This window comes from Larus michahellis, chromosome 15 (genome assembly GCF_964199755.1).
Source record: "Larus michahellis chromosome 15, bLarMic1.1, whole genome shotgun sequence".
In the NCBI taxonomy this organism is placed as follows: Eukaryota; Metazoa; Chordata; class Aves; order Charadriiformes; family Laridae; genus Larus; species Larus michahellis.
The window spans coordinates 10,763,204-10,789,475 of NC_133910.1; the positions used below are offsets into that span (position 1 = coordinate 10,763,204).

General features: G+C 43.8%; 2 protein-coding genes across 5 annotated transcripts in view; one reads left to right on the plus strand and one right to left on the minus strand.

Annotated features, from left to right (window-relative positions):
* Nucleotides 1-350: 350 nt before the first annotated feature.
* Nucleotides 351-17,834, plus strand: RAB14 (RAB14, member RAS oncogene family). The gene is made up of 8 exons (XM_074609408.1): nucleotides 351-669; nucleotides 9,234-9,292; nucleotides 10,631-10,684; nucleotides 12,201-12,378; nucleotides 13,463-13,529; nucleotides 14,427-14,514; nucleotides 14,839-14,869; nucleotides 15,744-17,834. The coding sequence occupies exons 2-8, from the start codon at nucleotides 9,241-9,243 to the stop codon at nucleotides 15,919-15,921; spliced, it is 648 nt and encodes a 215-aa protein (XP_074465509.1). The 5' UTR covers nucleotides 351-669; nucleotides 9,234-9,240; the 3' UTR covers nucleotides 15,922-17,834.
* An 830-nt stretch (nucleotides 17,835-18,664) lies between these two features.
* The window catches only part of CNTRL (centriolin), a 35,691-nt gene continuing 28,083 nt past the window's right edge, over nucleotides 18,665-26,272 (minus strand). For 3 of the 4 annotated variants that reach the window (XM_074608394.1, XM_074608393.1, XM_074608395.1), the window contains 11 exons: nucleotides 26,024-26,241; nucleotides 25,461-25,618; nucleotides 25,122-25,195; nucleotides 24,505-24,693; nucleotides 23,284-23,509; nucleotides 22,766-22,971; nucleotides 20,908-21,183; nucleotides 20,749-20,811; nucleotides 19,997-20,200; nucleotides 19,569-19,672; nucleotides 18,665-19,156 (listed from right to left, as the gene is read on the minus strand). In XM_074608394.1, the coding sequence (XP_074464495.1) occupies nucleotides 19,577-19,672; nucleotides 19,997-20,200; nucleotides 20,749-20,811; nucleotides 20,908-21,183; nucleotides 22,766-22,971; nucleotides 23,284-23,509; nucleotides 24,505-24,693; nucleotides 25,122-25,195; nucleotides 25,461-25,618; nucleotides 26,024-26,241 (1,710 nt within the window). In that variant the 3' untranslated portion in view covers nucleotides 18,665-19,156; nucleotides 19,569-19,576. Of the gene's footprint in view, nucleotides 19,673-19,996; nucleotides 20,201-20,748; nucleotides 20,812-20,907; nucleotides 21,184-22,306; nucleotides 22,466-22,765; nucleotides 22,972-23,283; nucleotides 23,510-24,504; nucleotides 24,694-25,121; nucleotides 25,196-25,460; nucleotides 25,619-26,023; nucleotides 26,242-26,272 lie in introns of all 4 variants that reach the window. The other variant, XM_074608396.1, reaches the window with a different exon arrangement.

Here is a 26,272-nt window from a genome sequence, read left to right on the forward strand (position 1 = left end):
GAATCTGGGAAAGTTTACTGAATTGGAGATAAGTAGAATCCTTCATAATGTTACTTTTATTACATCCTTTTCATCTCCTGAACCACTGATTTATTTCTTTTTTAATCCTGACAGCTGTGAGATTTGTGCATTTTCAGGTCTTTTGTATTGCCTGCCACGAGTGTTTAAACAGCCTATTTAAAAAAAAATCAAAGCCAAGGCTGACGAGCTGGTTACAGCGCTTCCCAGGACGCGCCGAGGGCCCGAGACACTACATTAGTTTTTCGGGAACCCGGAGGGACGCAGAGCCCCACCTGCCGCCTCGCGCCGGCCCCGCCCCGCGCGCGCCGGCCCAGCCCAGCCCCGCGCGCCGGCGGGAGGCGGGGTGGCTCCGGCACGCGGCCTTCGCCATTGGCTGCGGCGCGGCCTCTCGCGCCCACCTTTGTGCAGCCCCGGCGCCCGTCGAGAGTGGGAGGGGAAACCCCGTGCGAGGGGCGCCGCCATCTTGGATAAGGGGGGTGATGGGGGCGCAGTGGAGCCAGCGGAGCCGAGCCTGAGGGAGCCCGGAGAGAGGCGGAGACCCGGCCCGGCCGTCGCCCAGCCCGAGCCAGAAAGCCACAGTGCCCGCAGGGGGGACCGGGCTGCCGCCGACAGAGCCACGCTGCACAGCCACCCGCTCCCCGAGCCCAGGTACGGAGGAGCCGGGGAGGGGCGGCCCTCCGCCCGGCCGGGCCTAGAACGCTAGGCCCCGCGCCGCTGCCCGGCCTCCAGCGAGCTCCGCTTGGGCGGGCGCGCCGCCCCCTCACCGGCAGGCCGGGGCAGACTCCCGGCCGACACTCGGCTCGAGAGGCGACACTTCCTCCCGCTGCTGCCCGGGGCCTAGTCGGGCCGCGCTGCCCGCCGCTGTGCCGCTGCCCGCCTCCGGGGCGGTGCGGGCTGCCCCCCGGCCCCGACGGGGCTCGCCGCCCTCGGTCCCAGCGGCGGGCAGGAAGGGGAGGGGGCCGGTAGTCTGCCTGGGGCCGGGGAGGGTTAGGCCGGCTGGGCAGGAGCTAGGCCGCTGCTGCACTGTTTGTCGCCACCGCCTCCCGTTCCTCCTCTGCACTGCACACTCCCTGTGTGTCATGCCACCGTCAAGTACTCCCGCACATGCGGTATATATATATATGTGTGTGTATATATATATGCCCCTTACTAATCGTTGCAGTTGCTTGTAGGGAGTTTACTGCACGTATATATCATACTGTGTATGTGGCCGATGTGCAGGGTTCTCTGTACTCTTGATTCTTATGACCCGTGCTGTCATGAACTTGGACAGAAAAATAACTTTCATGAGGGCTCAGGGGAATGCCACTTCCTGTTCGAGAAAGCAACAAAAGTATTCTAGGCTAGTTTTCTTTTGTCAATGTTTATTTGGGCTAAACGGAAGAATGAAGTTCTGTTCTTTCGCCTGGCTGTCTGCTGCCTGTTTGCAGTACACTCTTAAGGTTTCTATAACGTCTGTGGGTAGCTTTGTCTTGAATTAAAACTGTACTGAATTATCCTTGCAGTAAAGCCAGGAAAAGGTGTCTGTCAGCATTGGGGTCTCTCTGGCAATGGCTCTATTCCTTTGGAGGTTACTTGATGTGGACTGCACCCTCTCAGCCTCCGAAACAGAGTGGTTCTATGAGGTTGTATGGCACTTTTTCACAGAGGTAAAAGTACCCCTTTGTGAAGGAGATTTACTTAGGCTGTCTATATCCTAAATCATTTTAAACCCCAAGTCAGAAGTCTTAACTCTTCCAGTAGCCAGATGTTATCACATGGAATGTGTTGTTTTGGGGATTGATTTCTATCATGGTTTGGATAGAGGGCCTCTTGTGCTTGGGCATTACTCAGGAATGGGAAGAAAATCCCACGCTGGGGGACTTAATAACTAAATATCACATAGTTTTATATGGATTAAAAAGGAATTTGCTAGCTTCCTGTAGGGACTTGAAAATGTCATAAATCTGAGTGGAAGGAAGAAGTTTCTATTTTCCTTTTCCATTTTATGAATAACAACAACAAAAAGTTATTGTGAAGGACAGCAGTTTGAAAACAAACCTGTTATACTGGAGGTACTAGGATTTAAAATGTAAATAGATCTTTTAAAATTACTTGCTTACTCCTGTGCATCTAATGGAACCTGCTTATGATTGGTTCCCATTTTACTGTGTCTTTCTGAAACAAAGGAGGTAGACCTTGCTTAATTTTGTTCCAAAATGTGTTTATGACTTGTGTTTTCCAAGGTGGTGACTCCACACATGTTGTTCTGATTTGTTAGACTGACAACAAAACTGTTCCGATTTCTGTATATACTGCCCCAGAACTTATCAGATATCTCTGGAACTTGGTTCTCCTGCTAGGAATGCAGTGGTGTGCTACAGGTTAGACTGTTTTATAGGAAGAGGAAAATAGGATAAATGAAGATATACAAACAGATAAAGAACTATGGCTGGGAGAATGGACATGGGAGAAAATGCTCTTTCTGATGACAGGTATGCAATATTTAATTTAGCTATGGTGCTAGGGTGTGGTTAGTAAGAAATGAGGTGTGCGCATATAAATGCAGGAAGCTTAGGAAACAAAATGGAGGAACTTAATGGAGCAGGATGTGAAACCATTAAAAGGATAACCAACACACTGTGTATGACTGGATAGCTGTTGAGGGAAAAAAAAGTGAAGCTAGTATGATACATAGCCTTGACTTAAAAATAAGCAAAGTCAAAGTTCTTATATAGGAAGACAATTGAAGGCCTGTGAAGTCTTTAGAGATACTTACTAGGCCTCAGGCTGAGCAAAGATATCTTACATGATTAAAGAATATAGCAAATGCATTTCTTCAAGAACAGCTTGAAACAGGGCTCTGCGCAGCTGGAGCTTGTTAGTCTGAGCCCAGCAGCATGCAGCCCTGTGTGCTTTCAGAGAAGGAATAACTGGACATGAAAATAATAAGGAAATGCAAAGTGATCTTCGACAGCAGATGATAAGAAGGTTGCTGTCCGATTAAAGGTCAGTTCGGCCAAATTTACTGTCTTGTTCTAATCAAATCCAAGTGGGGAAAGCTAGAGAGGGTGACCCTTGAAGAGCTGCAGAATGAGTAAGGAACTGGCCAGCAACAAGTAATGTCAGATAGATGTGCAAGAGAAAGTATTGGGCTGTTGGCAGGCTGCTAATGAGACCCCTCAGGGAGCAGTCTCAGAAGAGGGCTTTTTAAAGACAAGCCTGCAAAAATAAATAAATAAACAAGCCAGGGAGGCTGTGGGGCCATCATCTTAAAGAGGGCTGAGATGTTTATATGTTTAGGAAGATCTAAATGTCCTTGGTGTGGAAGTCACAGAACCACAATGAAATTTATTTGCAATAGACCTCATAGCTTGCTGTGGACAACAGATTTATGGGAATTTATCGCTTGGGTGTATTAATTGATAAAAAAACTGTTACTACATTCTAGTATGGTGTAATTTTTACAGTAGACCACAATCAAAGCAATTACACTCTATTTCTAGCAGCCCTCTAAAGTAAGGTACCAGTTAGACTGTGTTGTTTTGTATGCCTGACAAAAGTCTTCATCGGGGAATAGTGCAATTATGAGTTGAAGCAGTTCTGCCCCTTCGCAGTTCTGCCCCTTCGCAGTTCTGCCCCTTCGCAGTTCTGCCCCTTCGCAGTTCTGCCCCTTCGCAGTTCTGCCCCTTCGCAGTTCTGCCCCTTCGCAGTTCTGCCCCTTCGCAGTTCTGCCCCTTCGCAGTTCTGCCCCTTCGCAGTTCTGCCCCTTCGCAGTTCTGCCCCTTCGCAGTTCTGCCCCTTCGCAGTTCTGCCCCTTCGCAGTTCTGCCCCTTCGCAGTTCTGCCCCTTCGCAGTTCTGCCCCTTCGCAGTTCTGCCCCTTCGCAGTTCTGCCCCTTCGCAGTTCTGCCCCTTCGCAGTTCTGCCCCTTCGCAGTTCTGCCCCTTCGCAGTTCTGCCCCTTCGCAGTTCTGCCCCTTCGCAGTTCTGCCCCTTCGCAGTTCTGCCCCTTCGCAGTTCTGCCCCTCTTATTGAACTTGTCTCTGTGTTCACTGTAGTAGCATCCAAGTAAATATGCAGGGAAGAGAAGGAAGATTATGCCCTAGGAAAGAGGATAATTAGCAATTCATTTTGTGTAGAGAATTAGAAGCTGTTCTAAATAATAGTTATTGGTTGCGTACAGTTCCCCTTATACGCAACTAAAATTTTCTTCCAAATTAAAAAAACTAACAGCTCTTAAAAAGTTGTTTGAATTTATGAAAGCGATGATATGATGGCATTACACTTTATAGAAGGGAACTGGACTTCAACTGTGAGATCCTTTCCTGTTGCATATCCTTGAGGAATGACCGAAAGAACACCTGGATGACCAGATGAAATACAAATTGCCTCTGGCTTCAGACTGAGGAGTGGTCCTCTGGCTCCAGAGTGGTATGTTTTTAAGGGCAACCTGTAATAATTAGACAGTCCTGAGTTTGAAGCTGATAGCTGTTCTCAGAGGTATCATCTGTGTGTGGATTGACCAGCTGATGGTATTAACCACACACAGTGTCTAATAAAACCTGTGCATACAGGTTCTGGTCTCTTCTAATAAAATACCTGTTGCTTGTATCCAGTGAAGAGGTTAAAATTGACCATGTCCTTGAGTTGAGCTAGAAGGAACTGCATGGATCTCATGAAAGCTGGTATGGTTATAATATTTACAGTTACATTATTCTGATAAAGAATGTTACGGCACTGTGCCTAGAACAACCGTAGCTCAGTTTGTACAGATGTATGCTGATACATGAAATAAGGCTTCAGTGAGATGTCAAAATACCTGTGTAGTGCTGTTGATTAGGGGAGGAAATGTAGGTGTACTAGTATCATCAAGTAAGATCACCTTGTAACTTTTCCTTTTTTTTTTTTTTTTAATAAAAAGCCTGTAACGGAGAAGTAGATACATAGAAAACGGATTATGGTGACACTGTTCACTATAAAATTTCTAGTCCTAACTGTAATACAGAAATTAATTGTACAGGCTTTGAAACTAGCAGAAATCTGTGTATAGTGAAGCATGACCCTCTGGCTAGTTGCCATCCTAAAGTAATGCTCTAAACTCTGGGAAACTGTTACCTCAGAAAAGGGAGCCAAAACATCTTTTAAGTTGGCAGACTTTCCTGGAAGAAAGATGGCAGGTAGACCAAGCTTCCAGACTAAACTTCTTTTACTTTCTGTTAACAGTAAATTCACAGTTGGTTAACTTTGTCATATTGTACAGTGTCAGCAGTGGCTGGAGGTAAGTTGCGTATACTTACGTGCAGCTTTCTCAGTCCTGCAGTTCCTTGCACCTTTGCTCTCCCAAGAGGAAAACGCTAAACCCTCCCATATTGGGATTATTAAGATCCATGTGTCTGGAACAGTGGGCTGTGAAGTGTATGCAGAACTCCAGTTCCTACAGATGGCTGATGCTATCAGCATTTATTAACCCCGTGCATTAACATGTAGCTAATATTATTGTGTTTACTGAGTCCTGTTGTGCACTGTTCTTGCCTGGACTTCCTCCTTTTATCTGTAGTAGATGCTGAGATGGTAAGTTTTATAGAGCTGAATTCTTGCCACGACTTCTGTGTTTAGTTTGTTGCATTTATTTTTTGACCTCACCAGAGTCCTTCTGTAATATCAGTTTTATTCCAAGGTCTGAGTGCAGTTTGGATTGCTGCTTGTCCCTATTGGAATTTGAGTGTTTAAAAAGTTATTTGGTTGGGTGTTTTGTGTAGTGGTTTTTAAGGTCATCTGTTCTCCAGAAAAGATTCCTGACCTTTAGTAATAATTTGGAGTATTTCAGAATCTTTTCTGTAATGTGACCCTTGGAATAAGTGTAATACCGAAGTGTTACTTTATTTTTCAGTTTAACTCCAGAAATTGTTTTTAAACTTAATATCTGTGTTTCTGCAAGCTTTCAGTATATATTTCTGTCAGACACAATGACTTTTCCAACAACTCTCTGGGACTTGAGAGAATGTCTAGACTCATCATATGTGTGAATTTCTCTGTCAACGTTGCTATTAATAATCTGTTTCTTTAAACTGTGGGGAGTGCATGTGTGCTAGGTCTGGCTGTACACGGTGGGGTGTGTGGTATCTCTCACCTCCTTTAGGGGCCTAATGTCACTGTAAGAATGAGTGTGAGGTTTTAGCAAATAGGCGTGGCTTGACATTAGTCCTCCCTTCCCACCCATTTCTTAGCAGACGTTGCCAAGCACGGAATTTGGTTTTCTAACTCTCATTTTGAAGTGGGAACTGAATTTGATGCGTAAGTTGCAAAGTAGTGACAGTTTCTTTTATATTGAGATAGCATCGTTAGACTGTGTTATTTAAAGAGTTTAATGAAAACTGACATATCTTAGCAAGCAAAAACAGTCTGACAAATAAACAGAAATGTATATTTAACAGTAAAGATTCTAGTTAAGAGACTCACCTCAAATTCAGTTTGTGATATTGCCTGCACAGAGTTCCCAGTTGGTCCATTCTTTAAAAAAAAAAAAAAAGTCTATCTTCCTCACCTTCCAGTGAGGCCGCTTACAAGCGTGGATAGTAGGGTGCGTTCCCTTTGCTTGCTATATAATAGCAATATGGTAAAGTCATGTGCTCAGACGCATGAAACTTCTTTGAGTATTTCTGAGTACTTAACATTCCTTAGCCAACTGGTGGTGTGAAGGAAGAGAGGGTCACCTGGGTTTTTGCAGGACAGATTTCATAGCCATGCGAGTGGTTCTGTGTCATGGAGTTTACAGTACTGGTTTGTATTTTGTTTTGTGGGGGGTTTTTTGTTTGTTTTCAAAAACCAACCATGTAACTTACTACCATCTTCAGAATGCACCATAGGTCTTTTGAACTAGATGTGTATTACTGCTCTTGGCGTCTTTGCCTTTCTTTGTTTTAGCTGTAGCACCCACCAGCTTTCTGTGGAAAATAGTACAGTTCATGCTATCCTTCTGAAGTACTTGCAAGTATAAATTGGCCTTTTCAAGTTTTTTTTTTTTTTGTACTTCCACTTACATACCTTGTAATCCTCCAGTTTAACCTTGTCTGCTATCAAACTGAATTGAGCTGTGAACACAGTCCTCCCAGCTTTACTGAGACAGCAAGTGCCAAGTGAAGTATCCTGTAAGAACAAGTGCATTGGATCAGAAGATGCTCAGCTTGGATGTTACTGCTATTGGGACGAGCTGGGGAAGAGTAAGAACGTAATGTGTGAAGAGGTCTTCAGAAAATTCAAGTATTGGATGCTGCCACAGCGACACATTAATTTTGAACTCTATATGGAGCACTTACTTGTCTTTATTTGCTGGTGTTGAAAATAATTAGTGTGCATATTGAAGCTGATACTATAACTCTAGAATCTTCCACTCCAGGAAATAAGGCAGTAAAGTTGCTGCCTTGCTTGGTGAAAAGCAATGAATATTCAGTCGTGAATGTGAATTCTTATCCAGTACAGCAATAAGAAGTGGTCTGCCCACTGAGAGGTTATTTGCCAAAGACTGAGGAAGACAAAGGTGCTGTGGGCTGGGTGCATCAGATTTCCCACTACTACGGCAGAAGAGTTTCCTCTAAAATTTTCTTGATTGAAATTACTGTTCTTGGAACCTGTGCAGCACTTGTGGAATTCTGTCTTGCCAACACATACAAGAATTAATGTCCAAAATCATGTTTTGTTTACTATCTGGGATTAAACTTGGTTTAATACAACTGTGTGTGTGTGTATATATATAGGATTTAGCGTAGATGCTTTGCATACTGCTTGGAAGGGCTTGAGAGTTTCCATATCAAGAGCCAAGCATGAAGGAAAGGCAAGGTGCAGATCAGCGACTGGCACACAGTAAACCCTTCCTAACTGCCTGTTGGAGTTGTTCGCCCTCCAAGGTCTAGATAAGAGCGTTTGCTTTAAACCTCTGCTGTGTTAAGCAGTGGCTGTTGGCTTTGTACTGTGAATGAGATTTGTTGTCACTCACCTTCTTTCTTATGACTACAGTTCACTGTTATGGATTAATTGTGGTTGAGGAAACAATACTTTGCTTTTGAAAAAGTTACAGGCTTGTAAGCTTTTCTGCGTTTTTATTTCTTTACAGTACCGGTTTCACTTGTCATGTGAATGACACATGACTGAATGAAAATCTTTGTAGGCTAAAGCAATGTTCTTTATAAAAGTACCATGTTTTTCTAATAGCTGGCTATCTGCCATGCAGGAGCAGGAAAGGAAATAGTGAATTCCTAGTAGAAATTTTCCACTTGCTTAAGTGATCACACTGTGTCTAGTTTAACTTAAAATCTGGGACAAAGGCAGGCATTTTGCATCCTTTATGTTAACTGGCAATATCTGTGCTGTATAGACTTGTCATCCTGGTTAACTGATGTATTAGTTGGTAAGCCAGCTGTTACTCCTTGCAGGTTTACACAGCTGAAGCCACTTCTAATTCCTCCTGCATCTAGGAGAACTCTGGAATATTGGAAGTACTTACCCCAATCTAATTTTGACTATCTTTAAAAAGAGAAACTGCAAAGCCTTGCTGTAATGCCACTATGCTGACAAAGCCACAGAGATGTTAACTAATTTCCTGAACATCTGATTTGTGGCTTGTACCGCTTTTCTGACATGCGCATGTAGCAGTCCAGACCCCAGTTAAGGCTACTACAGCATTCTTTTAAGTAATTCTTAGCTGTTTGATGCAAGCTGTGCTGTTTCCTTTGTTCCTGTTGCAAGTCTTGAAAGTGTGAGGTAATAGTTCCAAATTGCTGGTTTTGTTAAACCTCTTCAGATTTTTCATTTGGAGTCAGATTTTATTTTCAGTTCATGTATCAGCGCTTTGGCGAGTGAATGGTGGTCCACTTGATGACTCCGTGCAAAGCAAGAAGCTACTGCAGCTTTTCAGCAGCTTTAAGTCTTTCTGCATAAAATTTGAATGAGTATCAGTACTACGCAGAGCGTGTTTCTACTTAGAGGTTTTACTGACAGCGTTCAGAGCAAATGATGTGGGAGTTTTGCTGAATGTCTCTGACGCTAATTCTGTGCCTGTGTGGAAGTACACAAAGTGAACTGTGAATGAAGGGATAGTTGGCGGGGGCGGGCGGGGGGAAGGAAGGGGGGGGTTTGTTTGCTTCTGTGAACTAAATTGGATGAATTGGGTTGAGTTTGGGGAACAGGTAGCAGTTCTGATGTGTTCTGTGTTGTTTTTTTTTTTTGTTTTGTTTTAGTGCCACAATGGCAACTGCACCTTACAACTATTCCTACATCTTTAAGTACATCATTATTGGTAAGTATCCTGGGTGCATACCTGTTCATGTCTGTGTGTATCTGCATGCCAGCCGACCTACAAACCCTGGGGCTGTGCTGTCGTTGACTCCTGTCGCATGCTACTCGCCATATAGTAGTGATTCTTGTCCAGCCTAAGTCCCTCACAGGTCACCACACTTGCTCTAAAGCTTTAGCAGCTGACAGTTTAAAGGCAAATGCCTGTGTGTGCCACAGAACTAGAGCTGTGTGATTGGTGACAGGTGAACTGGGTGTGAGGGCAAGTACCAGTGCCAGTATTGAATTAGCTTTAGTGCTGAGTCACTGTTAAAAATACCTGTTCTTCTCTACGTACATACTTCAGTGTTCTTGAATATCTTCACTGTTAGGGCCATAATGCGTAGCCCTCTGCATAGCACTAGAAAACAAAGCATTCTAAAAACGTGTACATGTGGTCCCTTTCTCCCTAAATCAAGTTTGCATTTAGAAAAATGGCTAAATGCATTGGAAATGGGGGGAAAAAACTGTAATGGGAATCAACACAACTGAGATGTTGTGTTGATTCAGGCTTATAGCACTTTTGATTGTTTCTGCATCATTAGTCTCAAAGATTTTTAGAATCTACGTTGAAGACACAGGTACTAATTGGAATCCATTGCTTTACACAGGCTTATAAACTTCTGTTAGGCTATATTTTTCTGTTTAAGTGTTGCATTTAACTGCACCTTCCTTGGCTGTTTAGAGTCAGGGACTTGATTGCATTTATAACTGTCCTGGAAGAACTGGTCTTGCTGTTAATTGTTTAATTCTTAATGATCTTGTAGGTGCAAGTGATCTGCAATCTTATTGTAATGATTTGTAAGTCAGGCTGCTGTGGCAGCCTCAGCCTGTGGAAAAGTTGGTTCTTAAGAGATCTTACTGTTTCTCACTGTTGGCATTGTGTAAGTGGATCAGTGTAAATGAAGCAATTTCTCATTGTGTTCCAGTTGGTTGTCAGTATTTTTGGTGTCTTTATCAGTAATTGCAAGTAAGACAGGAGCAAGGCAAACATTCAAAAAGTGTGTTTTACATCCCAGTTTCTTACAGGACTGCTTCTCGTAGAGCCTTGTGAAATAGAAATCAATAATCATATTAACTTCTCTTTTGAGTTTTCTGGTTGCTTGCAACCCTGTACCTGTTACCAAAACTATAGTGCAAAAGTTGATAAATTTAAGGACTGTAGCCAGGTATAGAACATTGCCCACTAGGCCTGAGAAAGGAATGGCTGCCTGTCTCTGTACCATTTGTTGTGTGGGATGATGAAAATGTACTTGTTGCAACAATGATGTGGTGTCAGCCTTAACTATTCTTTCTGTAACAGGGGACATGGGTGTAGGAAAGTCCTGTTTGCTTCATCAATTTACAGAAAAGAAGTGTGAGTATTTCAGTTCACAATACTTACTCTAACTGGTATGCTTCAGCCCTCTTTCCTGCCTTTTTGCTTCCATCATGTGTGAGGTCGATGTGGTGTCTGTCTTAATCTGTGTGGGTTTGTATGGTACTTGGTCAGACTTCTGGTTTGACCCCTGCAGATGTAGAAACAAAATGTTGATGTAGTAATGGCCAAACTGCTGCCTCAGTCAACCCTGCCCGTCATGAGTGGGAATACCATGTCTATTTTCATGGCTTTTGCAGGGAACGTTGATATGTAACAAAGTGAAATTTCTTGTGTGAAACTTGCACGTTTTCAGTATTGGTATAGCTTGAACACAAGCAGTTGAAGTTTTTTGGTGCTTTTAAGCACTTCAAAGAGGGGAAAAAAAAAAGATTCAATTTGACTCTTTGTTTGCAGACTCAAGTAGCACTGTCGTTCTCTGTAGCTGCTGTGACTCATGACACTTGGGCTGCCCTGTGTGATGGTGTTTAAGCCTTACTGCTGTCTGTCTCAGCTGTAATGTTTTCTCATGTATGCTATCATGACTAACTTGGAATTAGCTTCAATTCCTGATAATGTGTGTTGCATTGGCGTTTGCAGTGGCTATTGGCTCTTACAGCTTTCCATGTAGCTCACTCAGTGGATAAGTCCCTAGGGATTTATTAGTACAAAGTTAGTCTTTACCGTGCGCTGCTCAAGATGTGACAGTAAGTGGGTAGAAGCTACAGTTTAAAATATTTCTGTTTCCTAGTAGACATAGGATTATTTAATTGTTGCTTTAATTAAAATCTAGTATCAGCCAATTGTTTGGATACTGTGTTGCATACGGTCAAAATTCTTGATGTGGCTGTGTCTTGTTCAGGTTTGTCAGCATTAAGCCGAAGCAGGACAACTGAACAAACTAACGTACCAAGCACCTCTACTACAAGGCACTCACTAACTGTAGATAGCTTGAATGGGTACTCATCCTTTCTCTATTTTCTTTATTGTTCTTAAAGATGAGCATATTAAAACTTGTAAGGTGCCTTTTTGTTTTTGATCTGCTGTGTTGATAGCTGCTTGTGAAACTGCCTTTTTCATGTGGACAGTCGTGCTATTACCCTCTCTGAAACAACTTAGAGATTTGGTTTTGTAGCTGTTTTACAGACTTTTAACTGTATCTTGGTAATTCCCTAAAGTTATCTTTTCCTACTGCATTAACATAGTTAACCGTTTCTGCAAGGATAGACTGAGAATCAACTGACTTGATACCTTCTGATATATATGGCCAAACAGCATCAGTATGCATGCATCAGAGAAGGCAAGGAATTTTATAACTGTTTTTAAAATTAACAGCAGTTCAGGAAATACTTCGTTTTATTTCTGGTTAAGTGATACAGTTTGGGTACTGTAGCTGTAAAAATGCTTTCTTAGAGACTGAAAATCTAGTAAAGATAACTGAAAATTAGTAATATCTTTGTAGCAAGGAGACCTTGTGCTAGAAAGAGCTGATCTCTGCTCTCATTTTTCATGGCAGTTATGGCGGACTGTCCCCACACAATTGGTGTTGAATTTGGCACAAGAATAATTGAAGTTAGTGGCCAAAAAATTAAACTACAGATTTGGGATACAGCAGGACAAGAGAGATTCAGGGCTGTCACACGAAGCTACTACAGAGGAGCAGCGGGGGCTCTCATGGTCTACGACATTACCAGGTAAGGTGCCGCTGGCCGCTGCTTCTTGTACCGTGACAAGCTGTTGGGTACCACGGCCTCACACGGACTGTCTTGGCTGTCCCCTTGACTTAGATTTAAAGGACTCTGGATGGATGGATTTGTATCCTGTTGTGCGAAGCTTACCACACTGCTTTGTCTAAATACTTTTAAGTCTTTAAAAAGCTGAAAATGAAACATAGGGAATGATGTGGGCTGCTTTTCTTGGAAAGCTTCAGTGCAGATAGAGCTGAGGATCTTGCCACTTCAGGCTTTGACTGCCTGTGTTGAAGCTGTTTAAAGAACTGGCTTTGTTTTCTCTTCCTGGGAGGCAATGGATACTGCTGCTTACCTGGCAGGAATAGTCTCAGAGTAGACAGAGGGGAGAATATTACCTCTGTGGCAGTGGGCTGTGTAAATGTGCTTAACAGACTCTATACATGAGAGTGTTGGGCGCGTCTGACTTCTGGGCCTCTTCATGGGCTGGTCCTCCAACAAAATGGACTGCACAGAAGCTATCCTGCCTTCTTTTTATAGACGAAAATTAAAAGGTGCTGCAAAAGGAATAATTAGTCAGATTTGCAACATGAAATACTTTGGCTCCCCCATCTTCCTCTGGGGCTGTTCTTGATATTCTTTATGCACCTTTTTTTTTTTTCCTGCATATATAGGTATATCTCCTGTTTGCTTAAATCTTGAGTAAAAAACCAAATGATCTTATGCACTTTTTGTTACCAGAGTGCTATTCTGCTGTGCACTGTTCTGTAAGAGTACTTGGTAGGAAATCCTTTAATGTGTTCTATACGAAACAACCCATGTGTTGTCCTTGTGAAGGCAGTAGAACTACCACAGTGCAAATTGCTCTGTCCACCTGTGGTGTGAGCGTTGCTCTGGGGATTTAAAGTTGACTTGTTTGGACTCAGACCAAGATTTCAACAAGATGTTGCTGCTTTGTCATTCTTGAGGGTGGGGAGAAGAACAGGGATGGCCGATGTCTGTGTGCTTAATGGATGCTGACTATGCTGTTGGCACTTACATATTTAAAAAAGTACTGTGGCTAAGACTGTACTCGCTTGATTCTTTGCAGAAGAAGTACATATAATCACTTAAGCAGCTGGCTGACAGATGCAAGGAACCTCACCAATCCAAATACTGTAAGTTGGACTTTATTTAGCTTGAAAGCAAGATCACGTATCTCTAGGCAAGAGGTTGGAAGGCTCGGGCCAAAGCATCTGCAGTGGTAGCAGCATTCACTTAAATAACCTGCCTGTGTTTTCTCACCTACTGAGCTCTGAGTTACTCTGATGTCCCCATTTTGCATATACCAGTGACTCTCTTCCCTTACTGCAACTGGAGGAAAAGCGCAGGCTCCTGTGCAGGAAAGCAGCGGGTTCTTCTAAAAGTCTGGTTGCGCTGCTCACCTTTCAGGGACCCATTTTCAGCAGTTGGAGACAAAATTGTGATTAACTCTGAACAAACCTTAGCTTTTGTTACTGCTGCTTCTTGCTTTGTGTTAGTAATGAGGTGAACGCTGTCTCATCTTAGATTGGAAAATAAATTGGATCTCCACTTAAAGCTGACCAGGTCTTCTGGAGGGATGGGGGAAGAGGGTTCGTCTGTGTCTCTTTGACCATACCACAAAACCATTGTCCTTCACTCTTTTTCTGAATGCTCCTAACATACTTCAGCACCAAGCTCATGGGAAGACTCTTTGCTGCGATGAAAGAAAACATAAAGATTCTGGCTGGATTAGCAGATGATTAAACAAATACAAGGATTGGTTCCGAGTAGAACTTGCATGAATAAAGAGTAGGATTACTGCTGTATAGGACCCCCTCTCATGGGAACGGCCTAAAGCATTGGAAAGGGACAGCTGGAGACGCTGTTCCTGAAGTTACAGAAGGGGCACTGCCACAGCAGTGTGTACCTGAAAATGCGTGGGTTTTGCCGTTAAACTTTTCCTTTTGGCTTTTTATCTTTTTAATGAAGAGGGTGATAGCAAAAAAGCTAATAAGCTTTTTCACAGACTAATTTTCTCTCTTCTGAACTAGGTGATAATCCTCATAGGAAATAAAGCAGATCTGGAAGCACAGAGGGATGTTACATATGAAGAAGCCAAACAATTTGCTGAAGAAAATGGTGTGTTTTTTCTCTTGAGCTGTTACATTTCCTACAAGATAGTGATGTTAAAGTGAATCCTCAGCACTGATAGCTGCAAGCTTACACTTCTGAAATAATGTAATTATATGTACAAACTTCTGCTGCGCCTCAGATAGTCTGGCGTAACTCTAACTGCACTTAGTTCTAGGAGTTGGCTTGAGTACTGATGCCTTAACTTAGTCATAAAATATCATTTAGTACTAAAGTAGTGTCTTGCATGTAATCTGAAGGTCATAATGGGACTGATTTAGGGCTATTTGAAGTATATTATGCATTGACTGTTAAACCTCTGTTTCCGAACAGGTTTATTGTTCCTTGAAGCAAGTGCAAAAACGTAAGTTACTTTTGCCTGGATTAACAATTCGGATGTTTAAAAGGAATATATTGGTTATGACTAACTATAGCTGTAGTGTTCAGGTATAGTTGGGTTTTGCAAATGAGAAAAGTGTTATTTTTGATTTCTCTTGGAACGTAAGGTGTATATAATAGCGGTTTTAGTCATGTCAGCTTTGGCTTGAAGGTAACTTGGAAATTAGACCTCTTGCTATATTTCAGGTAAAGACTTGTTGAATTCAAATGAACTGATCTGGTTTTAAGACATCGTTTGAGTGTAGAATGTGTTATGTGTGGGTAAGAGTTATTCCCAGTTAGGCGTTCCTTCCCTCGGATGTTTCGAGCTGTAAGCAAGTTCTATCCGTTCGGTCACTGAGAGGAATCACCGCGCTGTACTGGTGGTTGGCTGGGCAGCCTGCCCAGATGCAAGGGATCGGACCTCCAGTGACAGCAGTACATGTGGTTCCAGCTGGCACCTGTCGCCGTGGAACTTATCAAAACCTTTTTGTTAAGAAATAGTAGCTCCCCTGTCTTTCAGCCTCTTACAGAACCGCGCTGTGTGGGGGGCTTGGTGCCTTGGATTATTTTTGCTACTCAGTGTTCTGGCCTGTAGGTTTTATTCCTGTCTAGTCCTAACAGATGTGACGGCCAGGGAGGGAATGGCCCTACCGAAGGCTGTCCCAAGGACAGGTTATCGCAATTCTGTGTCTGCTTTAAGTACCGTGAGCTCCTCTTGCACATTAGAGGATAAGGTAGCAACTGCTGCTACCTGGTGACCTGTCAAATCCCAGCAAGGGTGTCCCGCCAGCCGCCTCCGTACCCTGCGTGGCTGTGCTGAAGTGTAGCCTAAATAACTCCTGCTGCTCTCTTCGTAGCGGAGAGAACGTTGAGGATGCTTTCCTGGAGGCTGCCAAGAAAATCTACCAGAACATCCAAGACGGAAGCCTGGATCTGAACGCTGCAGAATCGGGCGTACAGCACAAACCGTCAGCTCCGCAGGGGGGGCGGCTAACCAGCGAACCCCAGCCCCAGAGAGAAGGCTGTGGCTGCTAGTGACCTCTGCTCCCTGGCTCCATTTCTGACCTTTCACCTCTGTCTGCTGGAAGCGGTGCTTTTTGACCACTTCCCTGTCTTCTGTACATCTTACTGGGTTTAACTAAAACTCTGAGACAAGTTTAACACAGTACTAAACTGCTAAACAACTTTAGATGTAATCAGGTTATCAAAGGCAAGTAGAGTAATAAAACCTCTCCTGCATGGTAAATCTAGAAGTTTTTTTTTTTTTCCTTGATTGTCCTTGTGATAGTGTCACCGATACATAATTTAAACCGAGCACTGATGCTGGACTCATGATTTTACACTTTTGCAGGGCTTTGTCTTGTACGGTTTAATTTTATGGTTCTTTGGCCTTTCTTCCCCACCTCTAACTGTGTAGAGCTGTCCCTAGTAAAGGATAAGTTTTTGCTGTGAAATGACTTTGGATGGTAGCGAGGGGCTCTGTAACCATGTGCTTTTGTGGAAGGAATTCCCTGTGGTGTGTGCGGTGGGGGTCGGGGTGGGCTGGCGCAGGAGCGTCCAACTTGCACAGGGAAACAATCCATTGTGCTCATAGCTTTACGTCATTTTTTTGCCACTTTTATCCTTTACATTTGTTAACAGAACGTAAATATGTATAAAATTTGAAGGAACTGAGCTAACAGTTAAATACATCCTGTGTATATGATTTTAATGAAGAAAATGATTACTGGCATTAGAACAGTATATAAGAAAATATCAGTTTGTACAGTATGACCTATATGTGACCACGTTGCCCCGTTAGTACCGAAATCGATGTAACCGCAGTTCACTACCGTAGGCTTTAACTCCTTGGTGTTGCCAGTGGCCGTTGTGCCGGGGGAGCTCTGCTCCCGCTGCAGAAACTAACACTAGTGGAACCTGTCTCTCATTGCACTGTGGTCTGTCGATGCTGTTTGATTAATCCCGTTCTGTGCAATCAGCAGCGCGCTAACCCGCTTCTCTTTCTGTAAGCGTTTTGCGTTATTGGGCTTCATCACCTGCCTTGCATCCTATACGAAGGCTGGTTCTCTTGCACATCTTACGCTTTTATACCTTTAACTTTTTGGATGGTCAGAGGCTGAACTGGACAGTCAGAACACGGCGTGTGCTCTCTAGGGATTTTTAACTACTGTTGTATTTTTAACAGTCCCCTGTGAGGGTTTCTGTTAAGCTTTGGGCTTTTTCATCAAGCCTGTGTGGGTGACGCGACCCGTAAGGCTTTTTTGGAGGGGAGGTGTGGGGGGTGGCTGCACGTGTGGGTGTTGCTGGCTGACAGGGGGGGTTTGCTGGGGTGTCCCACCACAGCGTGTGGCTCCAGGTGCTGGGCTGCACCTGGGAACATCACAGAGGGCGTAAAAATGAAGGGGGTAAGCAGCTTAACCGTGATCAAGTGTCCAACTTTAGTCTTACCACAGTGTTTAAAATACAAAGTAGTCCTAAAATCCCTCTCTAGACACTAAAACTATACAATGTTCAGACTCGTAAGTAACCAGTGGTACCAGAGTATTGTACAGTCAATGTTAAATACAAGCCAAAACTGGAATGTGCAGACAATAGGATTTGGGTAACTTGTGCACTGTCCCTTTGTTTTGTCTGGTTAGTCCTTTTTTTAACTAATATTCTTAAGTAGATGGGTATGTTGAAGATCTACCGCTAATGCATCTTGCTTAAACCGAGGTTGCCCCACAAAGGGTTTGCCCAGGGACCAGGACCTGCTGCTGCCGAGAGGTGACTGTTGTAACGCCTGCAGCGCTGAGGGGCAATACCTGTAACTCCCGGAGTAAGTTCCAGTAGGTCTTACTGTTTCTGTCACAGAAAGGATCTGTTCGGACTGCTGTACTCCTCATTTGATGTAACAATGCTATTAATCTAAATATTTGTAAATAAAGTACCTGTATCTAGATAAACTACAGCAGTTTGTGGTCTTTGCTCGGTTCCTCGGAGCCATTTCAGAGGGGCGGCTGCTGCTCTCGCTCCTCTCCTGAGGCGGTTTCCATCCACCGCAGCAGCTGGTTGGCAGGAGCTGCCGAACGCGTGCTTCTGCTGCCTCCAGCCAGGGCTCGGCTTCCTGGGAAAAGCCTCTCGCTGAACTGGTGGAGGAGGAATGTGAGCGTGGCCTAAGATTACGCAAGAATTCCTTGTAGTGATGGTATTTGTGCTTTAACCGATGGACCTCGCGTGGTGTGAAGAGGAGACGGCCCGGCTCTGCTGGAGCCCAAAAAGTGAAGTTGTAACAGGCCAGGGCTGAGTCCAGAAGGAGCCACTGGAGCTGGGCAGTGCTCACTCCCAGGAAAGCGGGACAAAATGACAGTTGGTGCACGGAAAAGGCTTATGTTTATAATGTGGATGAGAAAGGGCAGGCTGGAGAATGACGTCAAAGCCTGTCCCCAGGAGAAGGGCAGAGTCACCCTGTCCTGGCTCCCTGCTGGAGGGGGAAGAGGTGTTGTGCAGGACATCTCCTGTGTTCATGGGCCCTTGTTCTGCTGCCTGAAGGCTTTACAAAGTGGTTTTTCCACTACTAATTAAGAGGAAGTTGCTTGGAACTTTGTTTATGAAACCATTAACCATGAAGAGAGGCTGAATCCAGCTCAGGCCCCAGAGAAGGGAGCTCGCACCAGCGGCCGGAAAATACCCACATTGCACAAAGTGAAACTTGTCCAGACAAAGAGGCCCCATGTGCTAATAATGCTGGAGAATAACTTAAAACCAAACAAACACATACAAGAAACCAGCCACAGACAAAAGTAAACATCAGTCACTCACGTTTATTTTAAGGAAGTACTCAAAAATAACTGTATTTAAAACATTCATGCATTTATCAACAAGTAAATGGACAACTGTCTGGGTTTTCTTTAAAGTGGAAACTGACCAGCACCAACACTTAAATAGAAGGAATTGTTTTGGAAACATTTAAATCCACATTTAAGATATTTAAGAATGAACAAACCAACCAACCTTATATACATAAAGCCCAGTTACTTAATCGTACAAAAACTTCACAGTAGAGCAGGCCCCGCAGCCCGGTGGTGGTTAGTGGTGGCAAACGCCTCTTTTGAAAAGGCGCGTGAAGTGGTGAGGTAGAAATCTGGGGTGGTATCTGACAGCTCGGGTGTGGGGAGCTGCGCCACCCCCAACGGAGCTTCCCCGGGGGGAGCCTGTGCTGCCCTGACCCTGCTTAAGGCCTGCTGCCAGCTCTGGAGCTGCTTGACGCTTTTCTTCTAATGTATGGCACCTGTTGAAGTAAGGTATTTTTTAACTTAAATCATTACAAAAGAACACTTAAGCACCAGGCCAGCGCTGGAGGTAGCTGTAACTGAAATGGAGATGCAGGCCATGCACTTATTAAAACCAGAAAAGTGTTACTGGAAGACAAAGGATGGCAGTAACTTGACACTGGAGTTGCTAACACAGTGCAGTGGCGATTTCTCTGTGCCATGAGAGGTTACAAGCAGCTCCCGCCAACAATTTGAAAATACACATCAAAGAGCCAGAACAGCATCAAAAGTGCGAGGATCCCAGCCCCAGGAATGCTCTCACTGGAAAGGGACAATACGGTCCCAGAACCCACCACCACCCTGAGCCCCCGAGCTCGGCCTTGGGGACACTCGTGACGAGGCTGGAACTGGGCTGAGGTCACGTCTCACCTCTGGCCTTACTGAGAAATTCCTCCCGAGCAGGAACGCAGCGTCTGAGCCACCACCGGCATCCCCGGGGGCCTGCGGGGGTGCGCCAGTGGTGTCAGAGTAGCCTAGGAAAAGCAGTAAAAACAAGTCTGAGTCATAAATTAACGTCTTCAATTAGTGGAGTCATGTTAATCTTTAAAAAAATAAAAATCTGAATTTTAAAGAATAAACACTAAGACAAAGTAAAAAACCAAACAACTTTGAGGAAAGCGGCCTTTTCAGACAAGTTGGCTGCTGCCAGAGTAACGAGGTGTGCGGTACAATCCCCCCCTCCAGAAAACCCCTGCGGTGCCTCCGAGATGGGGAGCGTACGGCTGGAACAGACTGCCAGGGAGCTAAAAGTTATAGAAAACACCAAACCAGAATTCCTGTGCGCAGCAGAGCCTTACCTGTGTTTTTGTTAAATTCAGAGTTTCACGAAGAGAAACCAGACTTGAGGTTTGGGTGAGAAAGAGCGAATCCGAGGAAGTGCTGCTGACGAGGTCGTCCAGGGCATCCACCTGTCGCTGCAGGCTGTGCAGGGTGCCCTCCGTCTGCTGCTTTCCCCTGATTAACACTTCCACTTGCTTGGACATGCACTGCCGGAGCTGGGCCTGAACACAGCAGCGCTGCTGTTTATAGCCAGCCAGTGTAATTTTCAAGACTGTATTTAAAAAGTCTGGTGACCTTATGGTCAAGCCGTAAGGGATGGGATGTCACGACTCTCATGCAGATGGCAATGGGTTTGTGAATGATTTTTAAGTAGTTCCCCTCCTCCCAAGCCAAAAACAAGCTCTATTTTCATGGCCCTTATCATGAACTGCTCGAAGAGAGCGCAACAGGTATGTTCTAGCTAAACCTGGCCATCACCTGTACGTGAAATGATCACGTGTGCTCCCAAACTGTAATCTGTATGTAAATAGTGCGACGTAAATGAGGGAATCGTGTTGGAATACTCAAAAATCCAATTAACTGTTAATTAGAATTATTCATCGTGATATAGCATGCAGTTGCAAGGCTTTTAGTGTTCCCACCCAAAGGTACTCTGCAGCTAGTCATAACGGACGGAGCTGGAGAAGGATCCCCCAGGCTCCTGGGGCGTTTGGGTTACTTTCCAAAGGGACCCGAGGGAATCCCGGTGTGAGGGGAAGAGATGTGTCACCTTCAGCCGATCTTCACGATGCTGCAGTTTTTCCCGGAGAGCCTCTCCACGCCACTGTTCATCCTTTTGGAGACAAAACAGAGCGTTACAGCTAAAGGCACCGACACCGACGTGCTCAGCTGCAGCACGAGTAGCAGCTACTTTTTGAAAACATTTTACCATTAATAAGACTTTAGAAAAATCCAACTTTTCCTCCAATGAGAAGAGTCTTTTGTCAGCGGCAGCGAAGGGACCCGTCTCCCCTGAGTTAGCAGACTCACAGTGCAGACAGCCCTCTGCTTCAGAAGAGGTTTCCGTGTCTTCCAACGGTTCCAGAGAAGATGGGCTCGAAGGTTTAAACCCCGCCCTAATTTCATCTTCAACCTCCAGTTTAAGCAGCGTTGCTGTGTTCTCCATTTCCCTTTGTCTCTTTTCCAGGTCGTTTGGAGTTTTAACCTACATCATAGAACAGTCTCAGCATTTTGCTGTCACGTTACAAATGCATCAACCCAGAGGGATTTTCCTGTATAACCGAACAAGGCTTATTCCCCAGATGTTTACGTTTTGACTGCTGCAGCCAGAAATCACAAACCTCTGAACAGGCGCAGCCCTAATTCTGACATGAACTTGGCCTCTGAAGCCCCTCGGATGGTAAAAGGCAATTAAAGTTACCAAGACACAACTTGTTCACTTAAACCTGTTCATACTCTGGTCTTGCACAGTCTTCCTTGAATGCCTTCTAGCTGCCAACACCAGTCTTCTCTGAAGGACTATTTTTAAAGGGCTTAGAAACCATTTATAAACGATTTCTTAAAGGACTAGAGGGAGCCAAGCCAACACAGAATCACCTTTTAATTCAAAATGAGCATTAAGAGCAGAAAATGCTGGCCCAAGTTGGCACAAACAAGTTGTTAAGTGCCTACTGAGTAGCTTTGAGTGTTGATAACATTTAGTGATTTGCATAAATTATGACCCTAATTATGCCAAGTTCCTATTACCAAACCTTAATGTAAACAGGAGCCGGAGTCCTAATTCTTGACTGAAGCATTGCTGGAACTGAGCTGACAGCAAATGTTATGGTGCGTTCGCTACGTATCGTGGGAGCACCCAAATCCAATTGCTCTTACGAACAGCCGGGCCTACGCCCTCCACCCTCAGCCCACCTCCAAGGAAAAGGGTCTCTTTTTCAGGCATCATTTCACTGGGTGAGGCGTTGATCCATTCGAACACCTAAACTGCGCCTGTAATTCCCCTCGTGCTGGGACGGCAACGATGCAGCCGCACCGCGCTGCCACGGCCTTCAGGGTCTGACAAATGAAATACCGCGTGAGAGCGTGGCAGCCCGGCACCCAGAACTGCGCACGTGACTGACTGGCTGGAGTTGGTTTGTTCACTTTTAAACCAGGATTACCGAGCTGCCTGATCCTCCTGACTCTTAACAAAGCTTAACTTCTCCCAGATTTGGGAAAATCACACAGCAATTTTAAGTAGTCCATTTCTAACTGTGATACAGCAGACAGGAGGGATTCAAAACCAATACAATATGAACTTGTCTGGAAGGGACGTCTTTCCCTCAAACCACCTGTGTCTGGCCACTCCACCACAGCTGGGTTTGGAGATCCTGTCGGATCTGGCCAATGTCCTTTCCGAGGTGCTTGGCTCGTTCAGAGTTACCGCGCGCTACTTGTTCAGCAGCTGCTGGGTCACTCTGCAAACAGGTATTTCCACGCTTTTGTTCCTAGGAACGCGCAGGAGGACTGCCTTTTACTGTAAGCATCCACTTCAGAAAGACGGGTCAAGAGAACCCACAGAACACAGTTTCTTCAAGTTAAGAGGCAGCAACAGCATTAAACAGGTGTAACCAGAGGGGTTCTGCAGCACAATCTAGAAATACCAGAGTCTGGTCACCTCAAGTTTTGTCTAGTCATGAAGTTCATGCATTACTTTGTTCCTCCTATGATAAAAAGGAGTGTTTTATCATTTTGCTGTTTAAAAATAACCTAGATCCCCAAATATCCTCATCTCAGCCAGGACTTACGTGAAGTTGTCTTTCGAGTTGCATCCTTTGCATTTTCATTGCCGCTTTCAGGCTCAAGATTTGTTTTTCTGCTTTTTTCCTCTCTGACGCTATCTGATCTTGGAGATGGTTCAGCTCAGACTTGGAGACTTCCAGCTCTTCTTGAAGAGACTGTATTTCTCTATCTTTTTTTTGCAATTGTAATTCTTTTTCTGAGACCTGATGTTCTGTAATTAACATTTTTAAAAACAATCCCGATTAGCAGAAATACTAAGTATCTCGGTATATTTCATACACATTAGATATTTTTCAAACACGTTTACGTGCTGAGCCGTGGTTTGTAAAAACACCGACAGAAGGTGAGAGGGGACGGAACACCAGTTGGCTTTAGAATTTCAGTTCTTTGGAAAAGTCAATTTAACCGTGAGTCAATCCAGGCGCTGCATTAGCAACCCAGCCAGATTAACAGAAATATTTGTTGGTTTCATTAGACTTAGAACCCCTAAATGGTAACAATTTATTTGTGCACTGAATCTTACTGCTTTTTCGGACAGTTTCTTCAAGTGCTGCACATCGTGACTCCTCCTTTTCCAGTTTCCTGATGTTTTCTTCCGCCAGCCTTAGTTTTGCTATTGCCTGCTCCAGTTTCTTTTGTTTATCTGTTAATTCCTTTTCCAATAGTATTTTCTGATCTTTTACTTTAGCACTACATTCTTCCAGTTTCTTTCCTTCACGCTCTGAAACTTGCTTGAGGTGATGAAGAATCTGCCAAAAAAACACCACTCAAGCTTTAACTAGTACCAACTCGATGAGAAATACCATCACCAAAAGACATTACAGAACTTAAAGCAGCATAAATTGGAAAAACCTGTAGTCTAATATTCCCTACTGACATAAAAGTTCATCAGTTTTTCCTCGCCCCTCGTTCTCAGTACAGCTCCCTCAAGTTCTTTTTGGTTAACACTTTGTTGAAACTGCCCAGCCAACATAAGTGAATTTTACTGCAGGAATCTATGATTAAGCCCTGATTTTCATGAACAGCTGATGGGCTTTGCACAGAAGTACTGTAGGGAAGAAGAAGAAGAAGAGCTAGCTGCCATAGCGATCCACTCAAGATCAAACAGAAACTTCAGAATAAAAAGCCCTGCATTTTTTTTCCGCTTAGTTTTGGAATTATGGAATGCAGTTGGAGTTAAGTTTTGCTTAGTTTCATTTGAAATCCATTGTATCATTTCAGGTAATCTACATAGTTTGCTCGTCTCCCAGGAGAAATCACGAGCATGGGAGGAAGTTCTCCGAGCTCTCTGTACCCAGCTGCTTTATCTTGGCAGCTGACAGAACAGCATTACAGAGAATAATCTGTGCTAGTCCATCTCCTCGCCGCCTCCTCGGCAGGCAAGACACCGCACTGCACAGTGCCCTCCACCACACTAACCCTTCCCGCACCCTGGCCAGTGCGGATTTTACAGCAGTTCTGTTACCAGTTCAGTAGAAGATGACCCCGCTAACTGGGAAGCCGCAGTCCTTCGTTGTGACACGCTAGTTTTCACTAAACCACAACTGAATGTTGAAGCTTTTTGTTTACTGTTATTCCTCTAAAAATGAGGCTTCATGTTTCTTAAGGCACTTCTTAAAGTGCTTTAAAGTACTTCTTAAAGCATTTCTTAAAGTTTATTAATTGAAAACTTGCACCCAATCTTTTTGGCCTGCGTTATTTTTAGAGGTCAGGCAAAAGCAAGGCAAGGCAGCAGGCTCATTACCGCTTCTTGCTTGGCCAGTTCTGTTTCCTTCTCTTCAATTTCTTTCTGGAGCTGCTGCAATTGGTTCTCCCTCTTTTTCTGTCTCTCTTGGCAATCCTTACGTTTCCTTAAATACTGTAGGATATCTTCTTTCAGGGCTGCCTGCTCTCTAAGCAACTCATCCTGACGCCTTGTATTATTTTTCAAATCCTGCAATATAAAGACATAAAATGTCTGTCTGCATTGCTTTCTAGAAAGAAGGTAAATTCAAACCCAAACAAATACACAGAAAAAAAAAAAAAACACCAAAAAGAACAACCCAAAAATAAAACCAAAAAGCCACACACTCTAATTTGGTAATAACAATCTGACCAGGAGAGTCATCGCAGCTGCCACTTCAACAGAAAACCCAAACCAGAAGTCTCATTTGGTTCGGCACCTATTATAGCCCAAAGCACTCCAAACTCAGCAGGAACACGGAAAGAAGCGATTCGTTGTTTATGAGCTCTGCAGTGTCTGGTTTTGAGCCAGGGTGCCTGGACGAAAACCAGGTGATGGCATGTCAGTTGTTGTGATAAATGACACCCCAACAATCTACTCACTACATGAAAATAAATACATATCTCACCCAAACTAACCTGTTCTACCAGCTGAAGCTGTTGCCTGGAGTAATTTAATTCTCCTTTCAGTGTTTCTAGTTCTTCCTTTTTTTCTAGAAAAATATTTGGCAACAAGAGATTTTTTCAGTCAGCAATCTGAAATACCTATACAAATAAATTATCTCTTTTCATAAATGAAAAGTGAACAACAGAAATACAATTTCTAAAACCTCCATCTTTTCAACACGTTAAATACTTTCTGCCTGTAGATATTTGAGTACGTTGGATATTTAATATCCTACAGTACAGTTGCAATGTGTCTTTTAAAAACATTTCTCTTAAATATATGACAGTTTGAAACCAAAAATTGATCTTTACCTTGAAGATCCTTCTGTACAACAATAATGTCTCCATTCAGTGATTTTTTTTGTTTGTTCAGTAGATGTACCTCCTGCTGCAGGTTTTTAACATCCAATTCCAATTTTTCTACGCTGGATAATGCAGCTCTGCTGCTATCCTCAGTAGCGGTTAAGTCTCTGTAAAATGTATATTCTCGGTTTGTTGGAAGTACTTGGCAAGGACTCTAAAAACCAGCTGCATTTCAGTTAAGGTCTTCTCAGCTCAAGGGGATGGTACCGAGTAGTCATGGGAGCAAGACAGCTGTCCTGTTCCAAGACTTAACGTTTTGCTTTTCATAACGTTTCTCATTGCATTGCCATGATATAACAAATGCTGTTGCGTTTATCAGCTTCATTGCTGAGTATTTTCTGTAAGGCTGCTGTAGACACACTTAAAATGAAACCTCCACAGGATATAAGAAACAGCATATTCTGTATAACTGGACACCTCAGAGTTATAGCTCTATTTTTAATTATGATAAACAGACATTCAAAGCACTTCCCATCACTTCTGATCTTGGCAGAAAAAAATATTCCCCCCACCTTCTGGTTTGTGACAATTTCTTTTCAAAGTTCTGACAGTCGTCTTCAAGCTTTTCCTTTTCTTTATGCAAAGACTCGATATTATTTTGCAAAGCGCGCATTTGAGAAACCAGATGTTCATTTTCCTGACGGTCTTTCTCAAGTAGTTGTTCCTGCCAATCTACTTCCCCTTGCTGACACTGAAATAATCTCTGAATATTCTCCAATTTTAACTTCTCCTACAAAAGAAGGCATTGTGAACAACGCACT

What these genes read in the sequence shown, in the direction of transcription:
- RAB14 (XM_074609408.1), top strand. Translation starts at nt 9,241, where the DNA reads ATGGCAACTGCACCTTACAACTATTCCTACATCTTTAAGTACATCATT. An exon ending in CTTTAAGTACATCATTATTG is followed by an intron (nt 9,293 to 10,630) that starts GTAAGTATCCTG and finishes TTTCTGTAACAG; the next exon opens with GGGACATGGGTGTAGGAAAG. An exon ending in ACAATTTGCTGAAGAAAATG is followed by an intron (nt 14,515 to 14,838) that starts GTGTGTTTTTTC and finishes GTTTCCGAACAG; the next exon opens with GTTTATTGTTCCTTGAAGCA.